The sequence below is a fragment of the Dama dama genome, chromosome 31 (assembly GCF_033118175.1).
Source record: "Dama dama isolate Ldn47 chromosome 31, ASM3311817v1, whole genome shotgun sequence".
In the NCBI taxonomy this organism is placed as follows: Eukaryota; Metazoa; Chordata; class Mammalia; order Artiodactyla; family Cervidae; genus Dama; species Dama dama.
In genome coordinates this window covers 55,178,782-55,206,176 of record NC_083711.1, presented here as the reverse complement: position 1 = coordinate 55,206,176, position 27,395 = coordinate 55,178,782, and the positions used below count along the sequence as shown (strand labels likewise).

The 27,395-nt window shown below is 40.2% G+C and overlaps 1 protein-coding gene across 10 annotated transcripts in view; it reads right to left on the bottom strand.

Moving 5' to 3' along the window:
• The window catches only part of BBX (BBX high mobility group box domain containing), a 287,251-nt gene that overhangs the window by 41,602 nt on the left and 218,254 nt on the right, over positions 1 to 27,395 (bottom strand). For all 10 annotated transcript variants that reach the window (XM_061134243.1, XM_061134242.1, XM_061134248.1 and 7 more), the window contains 3 exons: positions 17,556 to 17,636; positions 14,436 to 14,510; positions 7,248 to 7,328 (listed from right to left, as the gene is read on the bottom strand). In XM_061134243.1, the coding sequence (XP_060990226.1) occupies positions 7,248 to 7,328; positions 14,436 to 14,510; positions 17,556 to 17,636 (237 nt within the window). The remainder of the gene's footprint in view (positions 1 to 7,247; positions 7,329 to 14,435; positions 14,511 to 17,555; positions 17,637 to 27,395) is intronic.

The window sequence follows — 27,395 nt, the reverse complement described above, 5'->3', positions numbered from 1 at the left end:
TCTCAGTGTCTCTCAACACTAAAATCTGTGCATCTATTAAATAGCTTACTATTTGCTTTGTTGTTAACAACTGGGCCAGGTGGAGTGGTGGTTTAGATGTTTTTTGCTATTTCTTCAGGAACTATACCATTTTTAAAGACAATAGATGGGGTCGGGATGGCCTTTGTTTCAAGAGGCCGTCTACTGAAGTCTCCTTCAATGGTATTAAAGGAAGTCATTAGGTATGTTGCTATATTTCAGTCCCTACTGAAGTAAATTGGTGTAATTAGAAATAAAATGAAAAGTTTTAGCATAAGGGTTTTCTAAAAATGACTTGTAACTCTGCACAAAAAGGAAAGAAATGCACCACTCTCAAATAAAAGGCCCCTTCAAATACATAGTAATTATATATAGACTTCTGCTTTGTGATAAGGGTGTGGGTGAGGCCGGGAACTACATGCTGAGGTTCTGGGCTTCAGGGGGCTACAGCAGAATGAAGGAGGAATGAGGACACAAGAGAACACAGAAATAGACTCACACCTTGATTAAATACCACCTATAACCGCTGGTGGTGGGGCCGGAATGCTAACAGGAGGGATGAGACATCCTACTTTTACCAATATATGATATGATTTCTGTAATTTTAACATAATTCAGCTTCTCTTAAAGTGAGCCATAATTGTCCATAAGATTTAATTTTTATAGTTACTGTAATAAATTCATTGTTACCCATCTATTTGATTTTCATTTTATGTGGTTTTTTCAAGTTAAGAAAGACTAAGAAAGGTAAGAAAAACTAAGGTGCTGAGGTCTCTGAAAACATCTCCTTTTTTTCATAAGTAGGGTTAATGAAAACTTTTGCAATTCCCTGGGGCCCACCATACCCAAAATCTTGCTTATTATATCTATGAAGAGTGTATCTGAAGAGGTCCAGCATTCTCTCTCTTCAGCGGCACCATTAGAGATGATTTGTTTCACAAATTGTGATAGAGAAGAAAAGTACAACACAGCTGAATCCAGCAATGCTGTGGTGACTGGTTTTCACCGTTCCTCCTGTGCTCGGAGGAACATGGGCTTCTGCTTTCCAAACTCGACCGCTTACCGAGCTGGCTGTCCCCTCACGTGGACTCTGAGTACTGATGTCCCCAGGTATCTCTTCTCCCTCAGCATGCTTTTCTACCTTGGGAGCCCCCCCCCCCCCTGCCCCGCCCATGTTAACAAACATCCAGCTTTCTCGAAGTCAGGCTCCAAGAGCAATCAGGGCAAACGTCTGGAAACCCTTCTCCCCCACACTCAAGTTCAGGGCTGGAATGGCTGCTGACTCCCTTCCTTTCCCTCTGACATAGACTCAGTCGTCAAATCCAACTGGATCCCCTGCAGCCTGCCACCCCTGTGGCCAGTAAGCGAGTCTCTTCAAGGGCTGTTCTTGCCACTGCACCCCGCTGGCTCCAGATCTACAATCGCCCTTCATTATTTTCAAGTACGAGCGTCTCTGCTTCCCACTAAACACCCTCCCAATTCTGACTTGCAGCGACACTCCGCCTTCACCTTCCATCAATCTCCTGGCAGAGCCCTGCACCCGTGCTCGGCTGATTTACTTGTCCTCTGCCTGTTTCATGTCTGCCTGCCTTTATCTCTTTGCTCTATCTCCCCCATCTCTCCGTTTAATTATGCATAAATCACCAGCTCCACTGTGTATGGCTGGTTAGGTAGAGAAGGCGGGGGGAACGGACAATGCAAATGGATACTGGCAATGACTGCTGGGCGCACGGTCTGGACTCAGGAGGGGACGGAGAGGACAGTGACATTTGTACCACAAACACCTCTCTACGGGGGCAGCCACTTATCCGCTCTGGCCACCTGTTCTCATGCAGAGGCTGCTCCAGTGTCTCCAGGCCCTCCCTGTTCTCAAGAGAAGTCAAAAGTATGCATTTCCTAGAAATCTGTAACCTTAAAGTATTAGCACTAATTCAAATGTCAGATATAACACAGGTCGACAAACTGTGGGCCAAAGGGAACATCCCTTAAAGCTGGGTGTGGCCAAAAGGCTGCTAGTTTCAGCCTCTGTTCCCCAAGAACTCCTTCAAAGAACCATCTATCTCCATGCTTCCTCCTCGGTGCTGAGTCCCCAGCGCACTCCAGCTGGATTCACGGCTCCATTTCCTGATTTTACACGTTCACCTTGGGCATCACTCAAATTGAGCTTCCTCATCTCATGGCATGATTTCCTGTGAAACCACTTGCACCATTAATTTATTTCTTATCCCTTAACTTTTTATATTTTATCTCCTTACAACTGGAGAACAGGCTCCTAGAAGACAGGAGGTGTACACTATAATTTCCTATAGTCCTCACAGTATCTCCCAAAGTATATTCTCAAACAGGCACTTTTTTAAGGGTGTAAGATGTATCTTGGCAGTTGCAAAAGTAGAATCACTTTTTAAAAAGGAAATATCAGCTCCATTTCTTTGACAGCAGTCTTGAACAATCTGTCATCTTATTCAGCCATACACATATGTGTAGCAGTAAGCTGTCTTCCATAGAGCTTTCTATAACGTGCAAACTCCTGTAACAACTAACTTGCACAGTCTTGTATATTTATCTAAAACAAGGTGACAGAATAGCATAGTGTTGAAGATCCCAGGCTGTGGAGAGACTGCCTAGATTTCTAGCGATGCTCTGACACTTCCCGTCCATGTGACCTTAGGTGAATCACAAAACTTGTCTGTCCTTTTCTTTTACTGCGTAAAAGAGGAATGATAATAATACTGACCTCAAAGGACAGGTGTGAGAATTCAATGACTACATATAAAGTACATAAAACAGTGCCTAACACACTGTAGATAACAGACATTGGTCATCATTCTTTTATGACAGATAATAAAAATTACTTGCAGATAAAAAAATATTAGAAGTAAAATTAATACTTTTAGGCTTATGCTCCAGCCCCTGAATGCATTCCAAACACCAAAACTGGATCTGGAGTTAAGGTCTTCCAATACCACTGATGTCTAAAGAAAGCTCACAGGTTATCTCATCGTACATCCATATGCAGGTAGCGTCAGCTGCCTCACTGTTAACAGCATGGAATAGGCTCTCAGAAACAACGGTTTGCTGGAATAAATGAATAACTGCTCTACTTGCTGTACTGAGCAATTTTAGTAACAGATATCTTCAAGTGTAGCATTTTCTTTGCGAAAATGTACAGATAAAGATATCTCTGTGAGTTCTCCAACTAGAGCAACTATTGTACACAATGATCTCCAGGAGGATGCTCTGCTGTTCTTTATGTGACCTGACCTAATTAATTTCAAAAGGAAAGGAAACACAATACATTATAGTACCTGCACCAATTAACTGATTAACTGAACAGTATGAACCTCATGGAGGTTCAAACATCAAAGACTGTATTTTTCACAATTCCCTGACCTCAGCAGCACAGTGCCAAATCTCCCTTCCCAGCTGGAGTAGATTCCTGAAAAATAACTGGAATAGATCCCAGAATTTCCAGGTCTCTTTCAGCTATTAAAAATCCACCCAATTTAAAATGCCAATCAAATGCCTAAAGCAGAGCCTTCTGCTGGAGGACTTCCCGGCTTGGGTGCTGGGAAATGAGGGGTCCTCACAATGCCCAAACTGAGAGTGCAGGCCAATCCAAGTCTCTCTCTGTCTGCTGCCAGCCTCTTCCAGTTTTCTTTTTGCCTGTTAAAGTGGGTGTAAGCACAGCAACAAATACATGCCTACCATATTTCTTGCTTTTCTCCAAGAGTTTTCTTATAAGAAACAACCTGTCTTTGGGAGGGCTCCTCAACCACTCCCCCCATGCCCGGCTGCAGGAATGAAGCTGAGAAGGGTGGGTGGTTAGATCTTGGGTTGGTTCCTGGCCCTTCCTTCACAAGACATAAAGCCACTGGTTGAAAGGACGGAAGGAGGAATGGTGGAGGTAAAGACAACTACCCCTGGTTCCCTTTGTGTTTCTACTAACCCCATGTAAGACTGAATGACCCTGGTAGGGATGTCAAGGACAAAGATGATGCACAAAACATTGAGCAGGCAGGAGCGCTGAGCAACCAGAAGGGATGTGTGTCCGGGCTGCTGGGCCCTCCAGTTGCCAGGAGGAGAGGCGAGCCCAGCTGGGCTGGCAGAGTCACTGCCAAGGTCCTCAGCGGGTAGGGTCCCAGTCTTTTTACCAACAACAGGAGGTGTTTTGGCGTTTGAGTACTGGGACAGCTGTCCTGGTGCAAACCAGCCGAACAACACTCCTGCAGTGGGAGCTCCTCAGACCGTCAAGGGCGAGATCAGACAGTCCCAGGCCAGCCATCTCCCCATGACTGGCGCACGGCCTCTTGCCTGCTCAAGTCGAACTACCTTCTACGTGCTCATGTGGCCCCTGGAAAACAAATGCATGTTTGCAATGCCAGGAGAGAGACTGCAGCAGGCTGTCCTAAGTCTCTGCCTGCCGCGGATTTCCTCTGGTTCTCTTTTCGCTTGGTCAGAGAGGAGAAGGCAGCAGCAATAAATCAACATCTAAAACGTCGCTTGCTTCTTGCCAAACCATGAGGAGACACGTCTTCAGCCAGTCTCTAACAGGGCTTCTCTCAAAGCTGTCTTCACTGTGCCTGACAGAGGCCAGGGCTGAAGAAGGGCAAGCACTTCTCTGCTTTCCTCCACATGATGAGGAGCAAAGCCACGATTCTCCAGGTGACTGCCCGGCCTGTGACAGCCCGCCCCTGGGGTTAGGGTGGGGACAAGAAGGGAAGCCCTCGGAGTGGTCAGTCGGATGGCAGCTGGGTTAGGCTATCTTTATAAATCCTGAGGGAAGATCTGGCCCAAACTGAAGGTGGCTTCTTGGTGGCTTTCCCCTTGGCATGTGTGAATTTAAAGCTGTTCTTAAGGATTTCTGACAACAGCAACCATTCGGGCCACAGGAAAAATTCTCTTCAATACCCTTTAAATATGCTTATTTAAAGAGGTACCTGAAATAATTAAATATTATATTCTGTTCAAGAAAAGATGAACATCAAATACACAAGGAAGAAAAAAATAACTGAGGAAGCATATTTCCACTGGTGATTATCTAGAGATGCTGATTAATCCATTGTGCACATATTTATGTTTAATTACAAACTGGGAAGGCTTTAGGATGTTATTCTAAAACACACTCTATTAGCATTATGGCATCATCTTCATGTGGTGCAAATAATAATGTGAGATTTTCTCAGTAAATAATTTTTTACCGACCCTGTTTTATCCAAAGCATATATTTTTACTCAGATGTTATAGGAAACTAAGTCTGAGTCTAAGCTGATTTGCTATATAATTGGAATAGGCTTACTGCAGTCATTTTACCCCTTTAAATTACGACACCAGCACTGAAACATCTGTTAGACCATAGCATCTGTTTCATATTTGGGATGCATCCCTACAAATTAGAAGAGTGTTCTTTTTAATGAGCTCTGATTTAATGGGGACTCCTTTTTTTTTTTTAATGACTGTTGTGCCAAAGAAAGAAAATGAGAAGACAAATTTTCATTGCTCTAGCACCCCCCACAGCAAAGCACCTCTAAGGCCCACACATTTCCAATACAAAACTATCTAATAAATATACATTTACATTGAAAGTTTGTTTTATAGATTGAAAGTTGAAAGTGTCAGTTGTTCAGCTGGGTCCGACTCTTTGCGACTCCATGGACTGTAGCCCACCAGGCTCCTCTGTCCATGGAATTCTCTAGGGAGTGGGAAGTCATTCCTTTATCCACAAGATCTTCCCAACCCAGGGATGGAACCCAAGTCTCCTGCACTGCAGGCAGATTTTTTATTGTCTGAGCCACCAAGGACAGATTAGTGTTGTTTAATATTTAAAAGATCATATATGTAAGTTTGTATATATACATAAACACAATCCTCCCCCACAGGAATAGCCAAAATGGCTATCCATTCATGTAATTTAAGAAAAATAATTACTTCTTTCAAATAAATTATTTTGACAAACTACATAGTCTTAGATACTTGACAAATTTATGACCTCATAGTCTCCCTGCTTACGAAGACATGGACAACTCTAAAGGCACACTCATTGTCAGATCTTTGCCACTTTAGTTCTACCAGAAATAGTACCTTGCTACTGACTTACCCAGTTCTTTTAAAACTACTCCCTGTGGTCTCCCTACGTTTTCTAGTTATTCCTAGCCCTCTATTTTGAGTCTGAATTTGTCTTATACAAGAAGCATGTCAGCTTCATGTCAGATATAACTAGGTTAGACTGTCCCATTGTTTACATACTTTACTGTTTATGCTTCTAATTTGGATCTGCCTGGACTTAGGTAGTTAAAACTCCTAAATTTTAATGCATAAGCTACCTTAAAATTTAGAAAATGGCAGGCTGTCCCATTAAGCTAAATAAACTCAAAATAATTTACCACACACACATACACACACACTCAGAAGAAATCGAAACCGATTGGAAGGAAGACAGAAAAAAAGAAAGTTTAACACAGAGATATTTGGTCACCCATTTGTACCACCTAATTTGTTCCACTGAAGGAGAAAACCACTGCAACAGTGTCCTGGTGCTAAAGACATCTGTCCCACACATTCCCTTGAAGGCAGAGCGGTCACAATTTGGCAAAGGGTCCCCCTCCTGCCCACCCAGGGAACAACCACTTCCGACGTCTTCCTCCCCGCCTGTCCCCATCAAGTGAGAGCTCTGTCCTTCCCAAGCTTTACAGAAACATCTTTTTCACTCGACCAAAGGCATAGTAGCATTTTATATCCATGTCACATCAAACGCACAACTGAGAGATGCTATAAAACCAGACTTTAGAACATGTCATTTGAGTTCTTCACTAAAAAAGCCCCCCAAATTAAAACATCAACTACCTGATTTAAAAGTAGTGCTTTCCAGAGATTTATAGATGTTATTAACGTAAGAGAATCAGAGAAGAGGAAAATTACCTGGACCATTTTTCTGGGTGTAGGATGGACTTACTTACCAATCCGAGAGACAAAAACTGACCTTATTTTAAAATACTACCTGTGAAAGGATTTTGCTATTTCCCTGGATAACCTTTTTCAATGCTTGATGACTTTTAGTAGCAAAAGTCCACTTTCCTTAAATTAAAGACGAACCCCCCTCATTGTTGAAAATTCTACACGACACACATTACGGTCACAGGTGAAATGGTTCCGTTCAGGCAACGCTGTTATGATTAACTTTTTTGTGTCTTCAACCACTGCGGATTTATCACAACGTATTCTTAGAAACTTGCCTCAGCCAGTTGAAAGAGTGCAGACTTTCCACAGCGTTTTACAGGTTCAGCACCACCCAAGTGCGAAGTGTTTGAAGAAATCTATATGGAAAACAATTCATACAAAGAATATTAATTGTGATACCAGAATTTTTGCTCTCCATTCACACCCATTCAGGAACTTTCCTTACTTCATGAGAATATCATTACTTTCAAGTATCAAATAACTTAAATGCGTTAGGCTTGGGATTATAATTTTGAAACCAGTATTAGTAAATAACCTCAAAAACAGGAACAAAAAAACCAGGTGTGACTTGGGTGGCTGTTGGATGATAAAAAGTATGAGCACTCCAGGCTTTAAATTCAACTCTGTGACCTTAAAACGAGTTACACATCTCCACTTATGTGAACACCAACTCAGCAACTGGTCATACAGAAAAGAGACTTACTGTCATTTCACATTTAACAAAAAGCAGTTAGCTAATTTTTTGTTGAACTATATTTGGGACCCCTGTGAAAAGGTAGCAACAAGGCAGTCAACAATTTTTTTTTTTCTTTTGAGAATTGAACAGAAATGTGTTAGGCGATATGACAAGACCTGGTGACGCTAAGATTTATATAAAACACTGGCAGTGGTGCTTAGAGCATGCTCTGAAGCACAGAGATCAGCGGTGAAGACCCCAAATCAGTAAGCACAGCAGCAAGCACACACCATCACACGGCGACTGCACGCTCTGCTTAAAATCTGGCAAAACGGCCACTGGGCACTGACGGCAGCGAGCAACACCGTCCTATCTCGATTTTACAGGAAGACTTGGTTTCCAATTCCGAGCTTAACTCAGTAAAGAGTTGAGAAGGACATAGATTCTTAAGGATCTTCACAAAGACGTCTTCTCCTAGAAAAGTTCTGTCATCATTAGAGCAGCTAGCAATGGTCTGTGCTGTTAATATTCCTCATGATTAGGAATTCTTTCTCAGTGTAGGACAGGTATTTCTCAGTTCAGTTTAGGAGGCAAACCTGCCTTGTGATGATATCCTGACAGGTGACCCCAGGCCCGACAGGGAAGGTCATGGAGCAGTCCCTCCAGGAGAGACTGGAGGCTTCATGACTGCTAGAGAAAACTCTCCTAGGAACACCTGCTGAATAAGAGGCTTTTGCTGAGGCAAATATCTAACAAGCTACCTGAGTCATTTAGAAGGGGCTAGTTTAAGGTTTAGGGGATTTCTCCTCCTGGGTGCTATCATTTTTGAGAGTCCTTCCCTATTCATCCCAATCACTTCCTTTTTCTTTAGAAGATAAACTTAGGGGCTGAAGCTTTCTAAAGATTTTGCTCTGTCTGAATTTTCTCTGATATATGTCGCTTCTACTTTTTCTAGACAAGGGGAATTCAATTACTAACCTTATCATTAGACTAAGAAAGCAAACACATTTAATAAAGTCACTGACGTGGGGTGACCTGACCAGTCATGTGAACCAATGTTGTATTAATAGAAAGGAATGGCTTTGTGTCAGACAAACACGCCTTCGTTACTCTTTGTTGTGTGGACTGAAGGAAATAATTAAGACCACATCCTCACCTTCAAAACCAGAAACACTATCTGCCCCGTATTCCTTTTGTGAAGATGACATGTTATGTTAGTAGAGAGTCTGGCCCGGTGTTCGGCCCGTATGATGCCCTCAATCAACAGTACAATTATGAGTTATAAGGATTTATCATTATTAACACGAATAAACTCTGTTAATACAATCCCCCCAAATTAGCTACAGACGGAAACTAGAATAAAGTGAAAAATTGCAACCTCGGAGGTTAATTATTAAATTTAATAATCTGTAGAATATTAAATTTGTCACATAATCATGTAATACCCTCAAGAGCACAACAAGCCCGGTGATGCTGCAATACACAGCTTGAGCGTTTTCTAGCTCTCCCGCTGGCTCCCTCTGCTGGTGCTTTTATTGCTGTGGGTTTATACTCCCTGACGCTGTGTGTGTGTGTTCAATACCACAAGCCTGCGTGGGTGTGTGGGTTCACCACCACAAAGCCTGTGCCAAATGCCTGCAGGGCACACCCAGAGGCTCAGAGAGAACTTCTGACCACAGAGATGCACTACCTGTCGGCTGAGCTAACGTGCAGTGTTCTGCGTCGAGCCCTGAGAATGGTTCCTTGCCTTGCAAAAGAAACCACCGCCTAATGTTTAGTAAGAACTGTTTTTCCTCATCATCTGAAAGTATTTTTACCTATCTGTAGGTACAGGGCAGTATTTTAAATGCTCAATGGTGCTGTAAGCCTGATTTCCAAAGGGTCATGCTGGTAGGGGGTGTATCAATGTATTTTAGTGGCCCAACGTTTCTAGAATCACCTAACAATAGAATTTTCATAGAATGACTCAAAGGTAAGATATACTTTCTATAAAAATGCCTTTTGGCTTCTTAACTGGGGGAAGGGGTGGGAACTTACGCTACTGTCTGCAGCGCTGGGGATGGCTGACCTTCGTTCTGAGAGTCTTCTCTGGATTTCCAATACTGCAGACTATCTCTAAGGTCTCTCCTTGCTGTTCTTTCTTGGTTCTCCTTTCTATAGAGAGCCCTTAAATGTTCTACCTCAGGGTTCTGTCTTAGGGCCCTCTCTCTTTTTCTTTATACTTTTTCTCTCAGTAATCTCATCTGCTTCTAATATAAACACAGCTTATATAATGCTGATTTGTTATACTATTGTTCATTTCCTTGTATCTTCTTCTTCTTTTTATTCCTATTTAAGGGACATACACATCCTTTCAAGTAAAAATAACATAGCTAAAACAAGTCTTTCAGTGACAGGTCTGCCAGTGGAGGGGAGTGCATGGTATGTTACCCTCCTGGGTAGGGGGCAGTACTGGGCCAAACTGCATAGTAAGTTTGTGGCTATGTTTTTTCTTTTCCTCACATTGGATGGGGCTTGCCAATCTGTTAATTCCACTGTAGTCTCTCCTCTGTCTATTAAATAATGTTCTGATAAACAGGGTGGGCATTAAAAGTATGTGACGTACAGCAAAAGTGCCAAGAAAAATGATCACCCTGGTTGTTAAACTGCTAATTTTATAGCTGCCTGAGGTACTGGGGAGCACATCAAGGAAAGAGGTGGCAAAGATTAAAAGCAAATTAGCCAGAAGCCTTCTTCAGTTAAAAAAGGTATCATAAACACCGCAGTCTGGGAGGAAATGACCAACAATTGCTGAGTGAATAAATGAATCAAAGAACAAACAATATGAGATGATTGGTCCCCCTTATCTTAAAAGAAATATTAATTCTTCCAATAAAACATGGAAAACTTTCACACGGATGAGCTGCAGTGTGAGTATATGGAATCTGTGTCAAGTATAATATTGTGTAACATATTGGGCACACCATCATAGAAATGAACACTTTAAAACTGCACCAACTGCTTAAATCCAATCATGACAATACCTTGGAGAGATTACGGTTGTATTTACATTGGCAAAGTAAAAACCTTCTAAGGGAAGTTTTAGTGTTCAAATGTATTTGTCTAAATTGTCCAGATTAGCTCCCTGTCTTCAAAGTAAACATGCAATTTTTCAACATAAAGGTATACTCCAGGTGTAAGAGTCAGCCACTTGGCAGAGAAGGGGATATGTGGACTGGTCATGGCTTTCAGAGCTGTTAAATAATGGATGACAGCAATTCCCTTCTGGCATTACATTTGGTCATTAGTCTTCAGTAAATGAGATCTAAACAGTGACAGATGTGTCAGTCTACATGTAAACAACAAAAAATGCAGATAGGAAACTCATTTTGACCAACTTAATGGATCAGAATCTGGAAACAGAGTGATGGTTCTTCAGATGGGCCAAGTGGAATCTTGATGAATAACAACCATCAATATGGAATGGGAGACAGGCTGAAATGTGAGGAAAACGGGTTCTATACTCTGTATTTCTTTCTAGATCTTGTAAAGCAGATCTATCTTTCTCCCTTACACATTTATGAGGAACCTACAAGCAAAATGTCCTTTATTTAATTTAATTTATTTAATTTCATGGTTCCATGCAGGTTACTTTAATGGGTTTTAAAATGATCAGATTTGGTTCAGAAGGAAAAGATATCCTTCTCTGTGATACAGACCTAAGACTTGACATACAAGAAAAAATATATTCATTTAAAGAAATGCCCTGGGTTTACTGTTTTTTAAAAAGTGTTTCTCTAGGATAATTGTATTACACACTAAATGACCAACCTCTTTCTGGAGTTATGAACATTTGTAAATGAAATTAACACTAAGGGTCTCTAAGAATTTTGCAAGCCTGATCTTAAGGGCATTTACAAAGCTAAATAGTCTTCAAGAGAAAACTGTTGCCTAAATGATATAAACATTTTTCTCTAAGTGTACGTAATAGGACCAAGAATCTCTCAGAAGAGGGATGAGGGGTATAATGTGGCCCACTGGGCAAATTTCTATTATCTGCCCATTTCCTCCTCACTTAATCCTTTCCCTGTAAGTTCCCAGAGATACCAGAAGTGCCTTAACAATGCTGATTTAATAACTTGTGGTAAAAATTACCACCTATAGAGCAGTGATCTCAAATTGCAGTTCCCTAAGAGGAAACTTGTTGAAAATGCAAATTATCGGCCCCAATGCAGACTTATTAAATAAGAAACTTTGGGGGTCGGGTTCAGCAATCTGTATTTGAACAAGTCTTTGAGGGAACTCGGATGTGTTTTAAAGTTGGAGAGCCTCTGGTAAAGACCAATTAGAACAAGAATTTCAAGAGTCTGTGTTTTCTCAAAGGTGATGGGTGTTTTATGAAATAATTATAAAAGATTTAGCGATATGATCACAGTAATTATAGGCTATTCTATTTCTACTGTAACAGATACACTCAGCAGATTTTAGTAGATAATTTAATCAGTTCATCTAGTTAGTATAGTTTAGATTTGAATAAACCAGTGCAATACTAGGCTGACAATATGGTCAGACCATAACATGAGAGAGATTGAAACTTAAAAGTTCTCTTGGGTCAGCTGAGGAAAGTGACTAGAGGATATCTATATCCTTAGAGAACCCTGTATTGTGCTATACTTCTCTTGTATAATCATACATAGCATTTACAATTAAACAGCTAAGTATGTAATAATTTAATCTGCTTAGGAATTGTAAGGGCCCTTAATTATCAACCTATGCAAAATTAAACCAGGAAAAATAACACAGAGTTGAGATGGGAACTGTATTTGATTCCAAAGGAGAACATTTTATTTTGGTTTTCCATCATACATGCCTTCCTCTGTCAAGGCCTTGAAACAAGTCCTAATGAGTTTTCAAATTAATTTTTTTTAAAGCTTCCTCAAATCTTATATATGCGTGGTCAAAAATCCTCAGAAGACAAATGCCACTGAGTATAGAAAAGTGACATCTGGAAATGTCTTCCTGCATAATTCCTAAGGAAAAAGAGGTTCTTTACTAGGGAAAAAAAAAACTTTCTTTTTGAGGAGTTGAGTATACAAGAACAAATTAATTCAAAAGAGGCATGGGATCTCATTCTCCAGAGTCACAACACAGGGGCTGCTTCATCTTCACGCTGCTTCCTAGAGCTGCCCAGGGCTTCGGGACACCTAATAAATCTGATGGTGCTATCACTTAAATAAGAACCACACTCTGAGTGACAGGACCTGTTAGAAATGCATCAGCTGAGATATGCTATACAAACATTTTTAATTAAATTGAAAACTCTTGGTAAGTAATGCATACGTAAATATCAGATGTGTCAAAGACAAGCCACAACCTTTCTGATATTCATGAGTATAGAATTTAAATATATGGCAAATAAATTGTGTTTTGAAAGAACTGTTTCTAGAAAGTTTGATGGGACCAATCAGGTACCAACACTAAAAACATTTATAGCCATCATGTCAAAATTCTTTTTTATCTTTGAAAAAGTTATTAGCATCAAGTAAATGGATATCAACAACTAGGGGAGGGCAAGGAAATATAAAACGAAACTACTCCCCCGACAGTGAAAATAACAGCCTGTTTATCATAATGAAAAATTATGATAAAATCCCAATTTATTCAGATTCATCAAGCAAATTGTTCTTAGTGAAATGATACCATTATATGATATTCTGGTTACCACTTTTATAGAATAGCCCTCAACAACTAAAGCAGCATTATGGCAGAGAAGTCTTACAGATAAGCAAGCCAACTGGTGGGATCATATTGTGCTGGTTGATGCAAGTGTCCCAAGAAGGAGCAGCATTTTTAAAAAAAACTGTTAGAGCTAAAAGTAATTTTTTCTCATTTTCAAAGTAAGATGCTGGGTTTTCTCCTGCCAAAAGGATATCATTTTACATATCATTTATGAAGCACTCTTTATGCAAATGAATCAAAGTGATTCAACACATCAATATTAAACAGAACAGTCCTGCTTGTCATTTTCTCTCAACCCTATAAAAAATTGCTTAGTTTATGATATGCATTTTTGGTTGAAATTAACAAAAAGGAAAATGGGGAAAAACCTAAAGGAGATGGGATCTTACTTTTTCAAAAGGGATATATTTTATTATTTGTCATACAGTGCTTATTAGAAATGAGCATATGATTGAGGCCAGGGCTTTTGTGGGGAAATAAAGACTATCAGATTGCCTTCTCATCATACCAACCAAGACAAGGCTCACCAGGGTGTGCGCTCTCTCTTTGGCTGACAATCCAGAGAAATCTGAGATCCTGCAAGAGCTGACCCGACCTAAGCCTGGGATTAAACGCTAATAAAAACACTGGCTGAAGCTACATCACAGTGTAACCTAACAGGTCGTATTCACCCTGCATTCACTGGGAGACGCATTCATCAACAATAGCATCTATTTTCGCTACTGGAAGAATTTAATAAATAAATTGGGATCCTATGGCCTTCATGTTGACAATTTTCCTAAGCTTTTAAAGCAAGTTAAAAACAAGGCAAAGTGAAATAAATGAAAAACTGTTATTCAGGATGAACGCTTTAGTGCATGTTTATAAAACAGGTATAAGACCTGGAGATGATCTATGATTACAGACAAGCAGCAGAAAGCAATAAACAGTCTGCCCTGTGTATTGTTAGCATTGGCAAGAGGCATGCCTGAAATCCTCCAGAGGTGACAAAATTCTACTCCAATACTTGCTGCGCTCAGTAAATATTCTGGACCCAATATATACATATACATATAAAAAAAAGCCATACCTCTGCAAACTGAAACAAGGCTGACGCTTGACACTGTTTGGAAGGCGCATCAGGGTGGGATGTACTTGAAGATATCTGAAAGGAAACATGTAATTTTTAAAGCACAAGGACATATTTTCCATAAGAGACTAATAGATCTGCCATATATTTCCCCTGTAGACACTGATAAAGATTAAGACATGAGTCATCACCTTCAATCCCTTTTAGAAAAACAGTATCAATGATAAATGAAGACAAAGGCCTTGTTTCTAAAAACAGACGTGGAAAGGGGAAAAAAGACTGAGTCTGGCTCATTTGCCATGTCTCTTGTAAGAGTATCAGATGTGTACCCAACAGCAGTTGAGGAGACTTAGAGAGATAGACTTATTTCAGTGATTTTTAAAAATATAATATTAAATGTTGGAAGCTGCAGGTAAAATCTCTCTCTTACTCACAGCACTCCCTTTAAGCTGTGCTCTGCTTAGAGGCAGCTCTGAGACTGTGTTGGGGACACAAACCATGTAGGTCAGAGGATCTGGGATTGAATCTTAGCTCTGTTACTCACCAGCTACAAGACCTTGGGAGCTCAACTGATCTCTTGAGACTTATTTTACCCAAGTGTAAATTGATGGTGATAATAATCCCCATTTTACAGGGTTATGGTGAGAAGAAAATAAGTCACAGAGAACCCTGCCTGGTATGGAACCAGAATTCAGTAAACTGTTCTCTGAATGTGAATAGCATTTTTTTCTTTAATAACACCATGCATCCTCCCATCCACCACCGCCCCCTGCACCCACCCACACACAACCCTCAGATCTCTGACGGCAGACGGGGGGCTCTGCACACCATCCTTGGTTCAACGAGAACTTTTGTTCCTACTAGTGCTTATTCAAACTTCATTAAAGGTTTTCTCTGAGGGCCAAGTATTTCTAAAGGAAATACTTCTTAAGGATGTTTTGAAGCCAAGTCAGTTGTTAATTTTGGTTTCAAAGTGAACAAACCTATCCAGCTACAAAGTAGGGTGAAAATGAGTCACAGGAGCAGAAACTGTAGGCACTATAAATTCAGTCCATTCCCAGTCCCCCAAAAGTTTCTTCTATTAACTGTGCTCACTGACTCCATCAAAGGCAACTTACTAAACAATATATGCACCTGCACCATCTCTTCATAAGAATTCACAGGAATCATTTTTTCATGTTAATCAAATTAAGTTGGTTAGAAAGATAATGGAACCAGTTGGTGATACAACATCAAAGTCACTTTTAGAGATAAGGCATAATGAGAAGAGAGAATTGATTGAATTACTGACTCTATTTACAGCTGAAGGCACTAGCAAAATTTTCATTTCACTGTATTTTTTTAATTGAACAAGCATTTTTAGAATAAATCTCAGTTAAAAAAAAAAAGAGAAAGAAAGAAAATAGATCTCCCATATCCTATTTAACAAACTAGATATACACAAATGGTAATAAATGGCTAAGATAAAACCAAGTACTCTGAAGACACTTGAGGATAAATTTGTAGAACTCTTCTTGGTCAAATCATGAAACCTATCATTTCAAAAGACCTCCATGTGAGAGCTGTGACAGATTGCAGACATGAATCCATAAAGATGTCCTGGGAATTACAGACCTACCGTTTACCATTTAAAGTTTAAAAAGTCATGTCTTACTTCAGACATGACTTCTCACTCTTACCAACTCTCCATAAAGTTATAAGAAAACAAATAGTTTGTGTAAGGGGAAATAGATGCCCTTCAAAGATTAAGTCAGAGAGTAAACCAAATAGAACCAGTGGTATAAACCATCTAGATTTCCGAAAAGCACTTCACAAGTTTTTAAATAAAAGGAGGTTTCTACAAATTAATATTGAGTAGAGGAGATTCTGACATGAATAGCGAGCTCCTGAAGAAATGGCAGATTGGGGTCAAGGATATCTTTGGAATCTTTAGTTTGCTATACTAACCAAAAAAAGTGCACATGTGTCAAAATACCAAAAATTTCATATGAAATCTGAGAGATTTCACTAGATCTTCAGGGGCTCAGGGATCACTAGTTAAGAATCTCTGCTTTCAAAGCTGGCACTAACATTATTTAATATGTATAAAACTGTTTAAAAGAGAGTGCAGACTGAACACCCTACTATGTTAAATTCTTGAGGAAACAATATATATTACAAGACAGTTAGAATTCATGGCACATCTCACAGAGAGCAGACAGGAAAGTGATAGATAAGGAGCATTATGTGAGCAAATATATATTATAACATTCTGGTGATATCAGCAGGACATTTAGGCATATTACCAACAATGTCATAAAAGGAATGACCTAATATGCCAGTGTGAAAAGTAATTCTGTCAATGAAATGTTGAGAACCACCAGGAAAGGACACTAGAGGAGAAAAAAGTCTGAAACTAAAAATATGTTCTCCTTGGACAAAACTGTACCACAAGGGGCAAACATTAGGAGGGATGACAGTGTGAGAGAAGGTCTAGTGAAAGACAATTCAAATGATCAAGGGGGGGACCATGTGGTTTAACGTTGAGAAAAAATTAATCAATGAGGACTCCATATTGAGTTCCAGGGTAAATGCAGATATTTTGGGAAGCAGTCTTAACCTTTACACTTGATATCAAGGATAATGTGCTTTTGACATCATCTGTATGTTAGAGACATACTGAGCCAAACAGGCCTAACATTAAGACATAAGACTTTGAAAACTGCCAACTGCATGCTAAAGTTTCAATTAAGAGAAAAGTGTATTAAAGCTAAATAAAAAGGAATGTACAGCCAATAACCATGAGTCAATTCTATCTTCTGATTCAATACTTGTCAAATTAACACCTGATAAATAAGTCCTAACAATAATTCAATTATAGTCTTAACTTTCCTAGCCCTGAATAAAAATTAGTGATGAGGTTTAAGAGAAATAACATTTAGTATGAGTTAATAATACGTTTCTAGAAAGATATTTATTCCTTAAAAAGATTCTAGAGTTTCAAAATTTGGTTTATTTTCCCATTTATGACTATTTGATCTAAGAATAAAGAGTTCTTCATTGCTTTAAGTTACTGTCATCAGCCTAAATTGAAGCTCACTTGACAATTTCATTAACTATAGATTGCAACACGTATCTTACCTCGGCAAACTGAAATAATGGTGACTTCTGACGCAATTCAGAGGATTCTGAAACATCAGGCCTGCAAGTGCCAGAGGAGATCTAAAACAAAGAAAGGTGGCGTGAGGCGTCACACAAATAGCTCCTGCCTGACAACAGAGGACAAAGGTCACCTAAAACATTCCTATTTAAGGAAGGAATGGTTTTCATTCCCAAATTTGAGGCAGTACTGTGACAAAAAGATAGTTATATTCTGCAAAGTCTTATACATGGTTTTATAAAGTTTTATATATTCATTCATTTGCTAAATATAATGCCATAAATAGTAGGAGAGAGACAAGGCAATGCATTTCATGATGATTAACCAAAGAGAAATTTAATTTCTACAATGATATTCGTCTGATCTCTTGGCTTTCTACAACCAAACCCAACAAATATCTACTTTTTCCACATTCTGCATTTCCCCAATATTTCATATCACTTGACTATATGAAAACACAAATGAGTTTTGATCATTATAAACCTTTTGGGAAAATAAACCTAAGGTCAAATTTTTGTGTTCCAGGGTTTTCCTGAATTTATATACAAGTCTCAATCTTGGAAAAGTTAGTATTATTTTCCTAAGAGAAATTTCTTTTATAATATATTCTTGTATATTATTTACTATATTGGGTAAATATTTAACACTCTAAAATCTTTACTTGTGATTTTTCACTATTAAAAATAGTTACAGAAACACTACTGACTTTTAAAAAAAAAAATTCTTGCTGTTAATCAAGTACTATTCTCAGGATACATATTTCCTTTTTTACTCAATGTTAAAATTGACTACATTTGGATGAAATAATCACCTTGGTAGCCTGTAATTCATAAGTCACAGGAGTCATAGCATGTTAGGAGGGAAGAGTTTTCAGTATCCCTCTGATCTACCCCCTTTTACAGATAAAGGACACAGGACGAGAGAGGTAAATGACACCTCTTACTCCCCAACAATCAACGATGACTGACCGCCACAAGACATAAGAATGTGTTTAGGCGCCATCTTCTCCCAGGGATTTGGTTTAACGCAGAATCCTCAACATTTCCTGGGCACAATGTAGATACTCAAGTACTTGTGGAATTAACTAAAGTTGATAACATGTCTTTTAAATACCAAATGAGTGTGTCCCCTCTCTTTTCTTCGCTGAATGGCAAAGTTAGAGAATTTAGAGAATCTTAGGGAACAAGTTATCTTTTACTCTAGGGGAAAAATGAAAGTTAAAAATACTTTTTAGAAACCTGTTTCTGAAAATAAAATTATCCAAGATCACTGTTTAAAATCTGGGAGAAAAAAAAAAAACCAGAAGAAAACTCATCCACAATGTTATCTCCCAAAGATAAGCACCGTTAGAGTCCCACGTAAATTCTTGAAGTTGTGTGTAGAGATAATGTTTTCAACAGAAATGGGATGTTGTACTAGTTACAAAATGTCTGCTTTTAACAGTACATTGATTTTCTTGTGTTACTAAACCTTTCCCTATGTAATTTTAATAACTGCATGTGATTATAATTAGATGGCTGAATCTGTGGGAAGAGCTGGCAGTGACCCAGGTTATATTCCAAAAACCAGTTTACACTGAAGATGTGCTAACAACGTCACAGACCATTGGGCAGAAGCAAGTATTTAAAATTTTAATTGTCACCTTTGGATTTGAAAGAGTAATGGCCACCTTCTTCTAGTGATAAGCTACATAGAAAAGGTGCAGAAGCTTTAATTAATTTGCCACCTGTGGTTTGGCTGCCAAAGCCTGATTCCCTTGCTGTCATTTAACTGTTTGACAACCAGGGTGCCCAAAAGTCCAGTAGTTTTTATTTGTTTTCTAAATATTTGATCCACGGAGAGACAAAATGTACTTTAAAAAGGCCAGCAAATCCTGAAATGACTAGCCACAAAAATTCCTCTCTTGGAAGGAATACTTAAATAAAACTCCATACAGTTTCTGAACAATGAACAATATCAATACTGTTCTGGTTTACAGGGAATCCTATGTTTTAAACTTTATTGCCGTATAGTTGACTTATAATGCAAATATTTTATAAAGCTTTGTAGTTTACTTAACCAAAATATTGGGTTTATGATAGACTTAAAGGTGTACTGTATAATATAGGGAATATAGCCAATATTTTCAAATAACTGTAAATGCAAAGTAACCTTCCAAAATTGTATTATAATTTTAAAAATTCTCAGTTACTTAGAAAAGTGGGCTATCACAAAAATTAAAAAAAAAATCAAAGTAGATCAGTGGTCCTAAAGTTTCTCCTGAGTGTAGTAAATTAATATTTATGATTCTAAGTTATCAAGAAAAGGATAATTATAAAATGTATTCTTTATTTTAAAAAGGCAGAAATAAATGTGTGTGATACATGCTAGACCTACTTCCACCTAAAAACTCAAAATGTAAAAACAGCTCAATGACATGGAAAATATACTGAGGTAGAATTCATTCTTGCACGTCTGATAAATGAGGCATCCAGTGCAAGTGTATGTATTTGTGCATACATGTGAATGTTTGATAGAGAAATCTGGCATCGTACCCACATGGCAGGAAGAGGTTATTTCCGACAAGAGGCTCCTATTTAAGAAATGTTATTAGAGGGTCCTAGACCTTGGGGTATCACTTTGCTGTTTGTATTTACAGCATTCTAAATTACTTATTAAGTGGGATATGGCTAAATATAACAAAATATAGAGATTAAAGGTATTTGTCCATTAATTAAGAAGGAAGAAAAATGCCAAATGAGGAGACATTCAGTAAAGGCAGGAAAAAAATCCAAGTAGCTGCTTCTAGAAATAGTTCCTGAAATAATCCATAAAGCCACTGGGTGTCGCTATATGCCCAATAAAGAAAACTGCCAAAGGGCTTCTAGCCGCAGTTTTGTTAGCCGCATACATGTTCAACGTCCCTTAAATCCAATCTTCCCTTTAAATTAGCTATAATTTTCAATAACCAAGGAAGGGGAATGATTAGTATAATTAAGCATTAGGACTAGGTAGTATTTTCCCCACAGGCAAAACGTACATCGTAATAATGAGAGACAGAGAAACATGACCCAGTCCCTTTATATGAAACAAAATCAAGCCAGCTAGATGCACTGTAAGTGGTCTGGAAAGCTAGGTTTTACTAAGCCCATTCCTACTTCTCAGGGCGGAAAACCCCAGTCACAGAGCGGGACTGTGATGAACACACAGTCAGCCAAAGCTACGAAGTGCACGGGTCATATCTGAGCTCCGCATCCCTGCCCTTGCTAATTCACACATCTATTGATGACCCATCCCTTCAACAAATGCTCAATAAACACCCAGGATGTGCCCGAACAAAGACTGCTGCTCTCTTTTAAGAAGGCTGCATCCCGCCTGTGTGCCTTATGTGTCAGCGAATAAAGGAACCCTAAGGGGAGGAGCCTGGCCCCGAAGGCGCTCGTGGTTCTAGAGCAGGAGACAGCCGCAATTAAGAACAGGGGTGCCCCTTGGTGGGATGTCATCAGGTCCATGGGAGGACAGAGCGGCAGCCTTCCTTCTTCCTGGGGGTGGATGGAAGAAGTCAGGTCCATAGCCTGGGAGACACCCCTAGGAGGACCACCAGAGTTGTGGAAATGCTGTGCCAACAGCAGGGGGCAAAGCAGCGGTGACCTGCCGTGGTCTGTGAGCGTCAGCGACTTTCCCAGCGTGGCCGAAGCCCGAGAGGTCGGGGGCGCGGTGGGAGACGGACTGAACTGGGGACCCCCAACGCTACTTTAGTAAGTCTGGTGATTAGGCTGAAGGCAACGGGAGTCAGCCAAGGTTCACAGTCAGAGGAGCGGCAGGACCAGAGATGCGGAGTCAGAGAGGGCTTTCCGCGGAGTGCAAGATGACTCCGGCTGGGGAGGGACTGGAGGCAGGAGGCTGACGAGAAGGTGAAGGAGATAAACCAGCTAGGAGGCGGGCCCCGATTCGATCAGGAACTGCGCGGAGGGCATCCTGGCTGGGGGGGGCGGATTGTGAGCAGAGGAGTCCCTTTCCGAGTCCAAGCCCAAAGATCTGGGTGACCCTGGGGCCCATGCACTGACTCTTATCCTCCTTCTACCTGGCCCAGGCTTTCCCACAGCCGGCAGTTTTTACCAAGGATCCTTCTATACCAGCATCTGATCACTTAATCTGCACTTACTATGAGATGTTAAATGGACTTGCGCTTTTAAACACAAGTGAACTCAATGTAAGTATATTCTATCCAAGTAAGTCCTTCAAAATCTACTTCAGGACTAAAATGGAGCCACTCCTAATTAAACCTGAATGAGGTTAAGGAGCAGCTGAGGACTAAAGACGTGCACTTGACCGACAGACGCCAGGCCTGGGGTGCAGCTGGAAGAGAACCGAGCCACCCTGGGGGTCACCCCAAACGGTACCACAGAGACTCGAGAATTCCTTGAAACTGGAGTGCAAATCAAGTCAAGTCATCCTGGGCTGAGAGGCGGGATAAGCCCCTGGCTTTCCTTAGGGCACCTGGGCCAGCAGCGTCAAGGCTCCTGTCATCCTAAGCCGTGTGGCAGAGCTGAAGTCAGACCCCAGGCCACTTCCATAACGCGCTACAGATGCGGAGACAAACCGGAGCATCTTCCCGCCTCAGTTTCCTCACTCGATAAAACAGGTCACAACGCTGCTGACTTCCCCACAGGTCACAACGCTGCTGACTCCCCCACAGGTCACAGGGAGGACAGGAGGCGGTCGTGGGCAAAAACACACTGCCAACAGCAGCGCGGTCCCAGCCTTCTCGCGCATCCTCCTCTTCTTTCTCCTCTGGCCCCACTCGCTTGCTGCCCACCTTTCCCATTCCCCCTCTCCACCACCTCTGGGAACCGGAGGGGCTCCTCCGAGCCCGTCAGCATTTGGAGCAATGCAGCCTGGGGACGCATTGAGGACAGATGCCTGTCAATCAGCTTGGGCAGGACGACTCGATTCTCTGGCTGCAAGCCCCGCTGTGACAGATGGAAGATGCTGGGCTGGATGGGCAGTGAGCAGGGGCATCTTATAAGAAGGAAGGGTCTCCACCCAGAACTGAGAAAGTTCAAAGAGTCCATCTAATATGAATTTAAATATATAGTATTTCCTCACTATGTTTAAAAGCTATAAAACTGTGAGAAGGGAATTAAAAGCTTTGAAAAGTGAAAGTGAAAGTGTAGCCACTCAGTCGTGTCCGACTCTTTGTGACCCCACGGACTGTAGCCTACCAGGCTCCTCCGTCCATGGGATTTTCCAGCCAAGAGTGCTGGAGTGGGTTGCCATTTCCTTCTCGACCCAGGGATCGAACCTGGGTCTCCCTCATTGTAGGCAGATGCTTTTACCGTCTGAGCCACCAGGGAAGCCCATATATCAAAAGCTTTGGTGGGGGACAAAAGTTGTGAAGGGGCCAAGAATTGGGGTTGGGGTTGGAATTGAGTGGATTTTAGCATCCTGCAGTGGTCAAATATAGCAGAGAGGCAGAAGTCACAGTAGCTCAATGTTACCAACAGGTAGTAAAAATAACTGTCCCACTTCACTGATATGAGAAATTATAAGAAAGGGGAAAACTTTCCATTTTACCAAAATTTGTATTTGTTTTAAATTTAAAACTCACAGTGTTTTAAATATGGGCATATTCATTAATTTAACAAATACTGGTATTACTACCTTTTCTTTATCTCATTTCACCCATCTCATTACTTAACAGAACATATACAGGTTTAAATCCTAGTATAATGACTTTCTTGCTCTATGACGTTAGAGAGTTATTTAACCTCTCTAGCCTAGTTTCCTCATTTATGAAATGGGAAATAATAAACCAACCTCTTAAGGCTCATGGAAAGATGAAATGAGATAACCAGTGTAAGTGCTCAGTATAGGGCTTGGTCCCCAAAACGTACTCACGAAATACCTGCACGTAAGGGTGCAGCTCAGAATACCGCTAGAGAAGAGCCCAGGGTTGAGGTGAGGTGGGCAGGGACTGAATCACAAGTGGGCTACTGGGAGACTGAAGTTAGTCCCTCTGGGTTCAAATCCTAGTGCGGTGACTTCATAGCCACACCATCTTGAGCAGGTTATTTGCTCAGTGTGAGTATGCTGCTGGTGAAGCATACTGTAGCCTGTAGGAGTAACAGCCTGACATTTCAAGTACAAAATGCCTAGAATAAATTACAGTAATAATACTAGGTACCAACCCTAGAATGCTTTTCAGGAGAGATAAAAACGTCTTACAGCTGTTTCTTAATTAATCTTCATAGACGTCTTGGGAGTTAGAGGCAAGCAGTATTATTAGCTCCATTTTACAGGATGGAAGAAAAATAAAAATGTGACTTGATCTTAACGTTACTGTCATATTTCTTCATGCCAACAAAAGAATTAGGCATCCGAAAATCACAAATTCAGGTCTAATACACTTTCCAAATATCTGAAGGTTTGTCTTCATTTATTCAACTAAATAGATACTGATACCATCAAACCTTTTTATCAGTTATGATTACTCTGCCTAATTTTTCTTATTTTCTATTATTCCTCAAATCATCTCTTCCATTTCAGGCAAGATGACTTCTGTGCTCACCTAGGTCTAATACTAACCTTTCCAATATTATTCCAAGCTGTGATTATTCCAAGCTGTGCTATACATTATGTGTTGAATAATCTCACCTTTCATCTCTGAAACGTATTTCTCCCTGCCTTTATTTTTAAATTTTAATTTAGCTTTACATTTTTATGTTTTATTTTTTAAAGTTAAAAATATAACACTACAGATTTTCAGTCCTGGAGATTACTTCCAGAAATTCTAGATCATAATATTTATACTTTATTTATTGCATTTCCATCTTCAGAATATAACTCACTGATATGAAACATAAAGGCTTAACTCAGTGTAATAACTTCCTTCTCCTTAGCTCTTCCCAGAGTTTGTGAACATTATTACTTTGCTTAAATTTTTAATAATGTTACTTTTAATTCTTCTACTTTTTCTTTCTTGTTCCTTAAAAGTAAAAAAGAGAAGATATGTTCACTTAAGCTGCTGGACACTGTTCAACAGACCAGCTCTCTGAAGTTCTCTGGTTAGTATATTTTATGCTTCTATCATATTTTCTCAATTAAAAAGCTTCAATTTGCTTTTTGATTTATGTAAGTTTACTGAAATCTCATATTCTCTGGAAACACTCCATTTCCTTCACCATTATGGGGTTATTTCCTAACAAGACTTCAATGCTTACATTTCACTGGGTCTCAGTAGAGACAGCTTAACATGCCATTTTGAGTGTGTGTGTGTGTGTGTGTGTGTGTGTGTGTGTGTGTGTGTGTGTGTGTGTGTGTGTGTGTGTGTGTGTGTGTGTGAGAGAGATGGGCGGGTGGTCACTCAATACAGACACACCAGAGGTATCACAGCTGCAGACCGCTACCATCAAAAGCAAATACTGCAATAAAGCCAATCACACAAAGTTTTGGTTTTACAGAGCACAAAAAGTTATGTTTCTACTATAAATGGTCTATTAATGTACCAGGGCTTCCCAGGTGGCACTGATAGTAAAGAACCCCCCTGCCAATGCAGGAGAGGTAAAAGTCACGGGTTCAATCCTGGGTCGGGAAGATCCCCGAGAGGAGAGTGTGACACCCCCCTCCAGCATTCTTGCCTGGAGAGGCCCATGGACAGAGGAGCCGGGGGCTACAGTTCATGGGGTTGCACACAGTTGGACACGACGGACGTGACTCAGTGCACACACTCATGCGAGTGTACAATAACTTTATGCCTAAAAAATATACACACCTTAATTTCAATGCCTTATTGCTCAGAAATGCTAACGATCACGAGCCTTCACTGGGTCGTAATCTTTTTTCTGATGGAGGGTCTTGCCTCGACATTGATGGCTGACTGATTAGTGTGGTGGCTGCTGAAGGTCCGAGTCGCTGTGGCAATTTCTTAACATAAGACAGCAATGAAGTTTGTCATATTGATTGATGGACTCTGCCTTTCATGAATGACTTCTCTGGAGCCTGCGATGTTCTTTCTTAGCATTTTACCCAAAGTAGAAGTTCTTTCAAAACTGCAGCCAATCCTTTCAAACCCTGCCACTGCTTTATCAACTAAATTTATGTCACGTTGTAAATCCTTTCTTGTCACTTCAACAATCTTCACAGCATTTTCACCAAGAGGAGATCCCACCTCAAGAAGCCACTTCCTTTGCTCCATTAGAAGCAACTCCTCATCCATTCAAGTTTTATCATGAGACTGAAGCAATTCAGTTATATCTTTAGCTCCTAATTCTAGTTCTCTTGCTATTTCCAGCACATCTGCAGTTACGTCCTCCACTGAAGTCTGGAATCCCTCAATGTCATCCAGGAGGGTTGGAATCAACTTTTCCCCATCTCCTATTAATTCTGATTATTATTTTTTTCTTTCTGGTCATGCCGCATGGCTTGCAGGATAGCCTTAAGTCCCAACCACTGAACTGTCAGGGAATTTTCTTAATGTTGACATTTTGATTTCTTCCCATGAAATGCACACATTCTTAGTGGCATCGAGAATGGTGAATCCTTTACAGAAGTTTTTCAACTAAATGACTTTGCCCAGATCCATCAGAGGAATTGCCATCTATGGCAGCTACAGCCTTACAAAATGCATTTCTTAAATAAGAAGACTTAAAAGTCAAAATGACCCCTTGATCCATGGGCTGCAGAACAGATGTGTGGGATAGTATGAAAGCATTAGTCTTGCTGGGCACCTACGTCAGAGCTCTTGGGTGGCCAGGTGCATCGTCAATGAGCAGTAGTATTATAAATGGAATCTTCCTTTCTGAGTGGTAGGTCTCAACACTGGGTTTGAAATATTCAGTTAACTATGTTATAAACAGACATGCTGTCACCCAGGTGGAGCAGTCAGAATACACACAACATTTATCAACTAAGTTCACTCTTTTATATGGATTATGATCTGTAGCACCCCCACCCCCCATCTCATATTACAATAGTAACATTAAATGTCTCTGATCATAGACTGCCATTAACAAATATAATAATAATGAAAACTTTGAAATTCTGCAAGAATTGACAGAATGTGACAGAGAGATACAAAGTGAGTAAATACGGTGGGAAAAATGGTGCCAACTGACCTGCTGGACGCAGGGTTGCCAAAAGCCCTCAATTTGTAAAAACTGCAGTATCTGCAAAGCACAGTAAAATGAGGTATGCCTGTACATTTATTCTGCTCCTTTAATTCATGTCCTCTTTAACAACAAACACTGCTTTTTAAAATTTACCTCAAATATGTAATACATTTCAGTGTATTCTGGGTATAAAGAAAATACAGGACTAACCATTTATGTGAAAAAGAGTCAAACAAACTGTAAATGCAATTCTTACCCCACTTTATTCCTCAGAGACACAAATAGTAGCATATAAAAATGCTGCCCTACTGCTATCCAAAAGTCTACAAGCAATAAATGCTGGAGAGGGTGTGGAGAAAAGGGAACCCTCTTACACTATTGGTTGGAATGCAAACTAGTACAGCCGCTATGGAGAACAGTGTGGAGATTTCTTAAAAAACTGGAAATAGAACTGCCATATGACCCAGCAATCCCACTTCTGGGCATACACACCGAGGAAACCAGATCTGAAAGAGACACGTGCACCCCAATGTTCATCGCAGCACTGTTTATAATAGCCAGGACATGGAAGCAACCTAGATGCCCATCAGCAGATGAATGGATAAGGAAGCTGTGGTACATATACACCATGGAATATTACTCAGCCGTTAAAAAGAATTCATTTGAACCAGTCCTAATGAGATGGATGAAACTGGAGCCCATTATACAGAGTGAAGTAAGCCAGAAAGATAA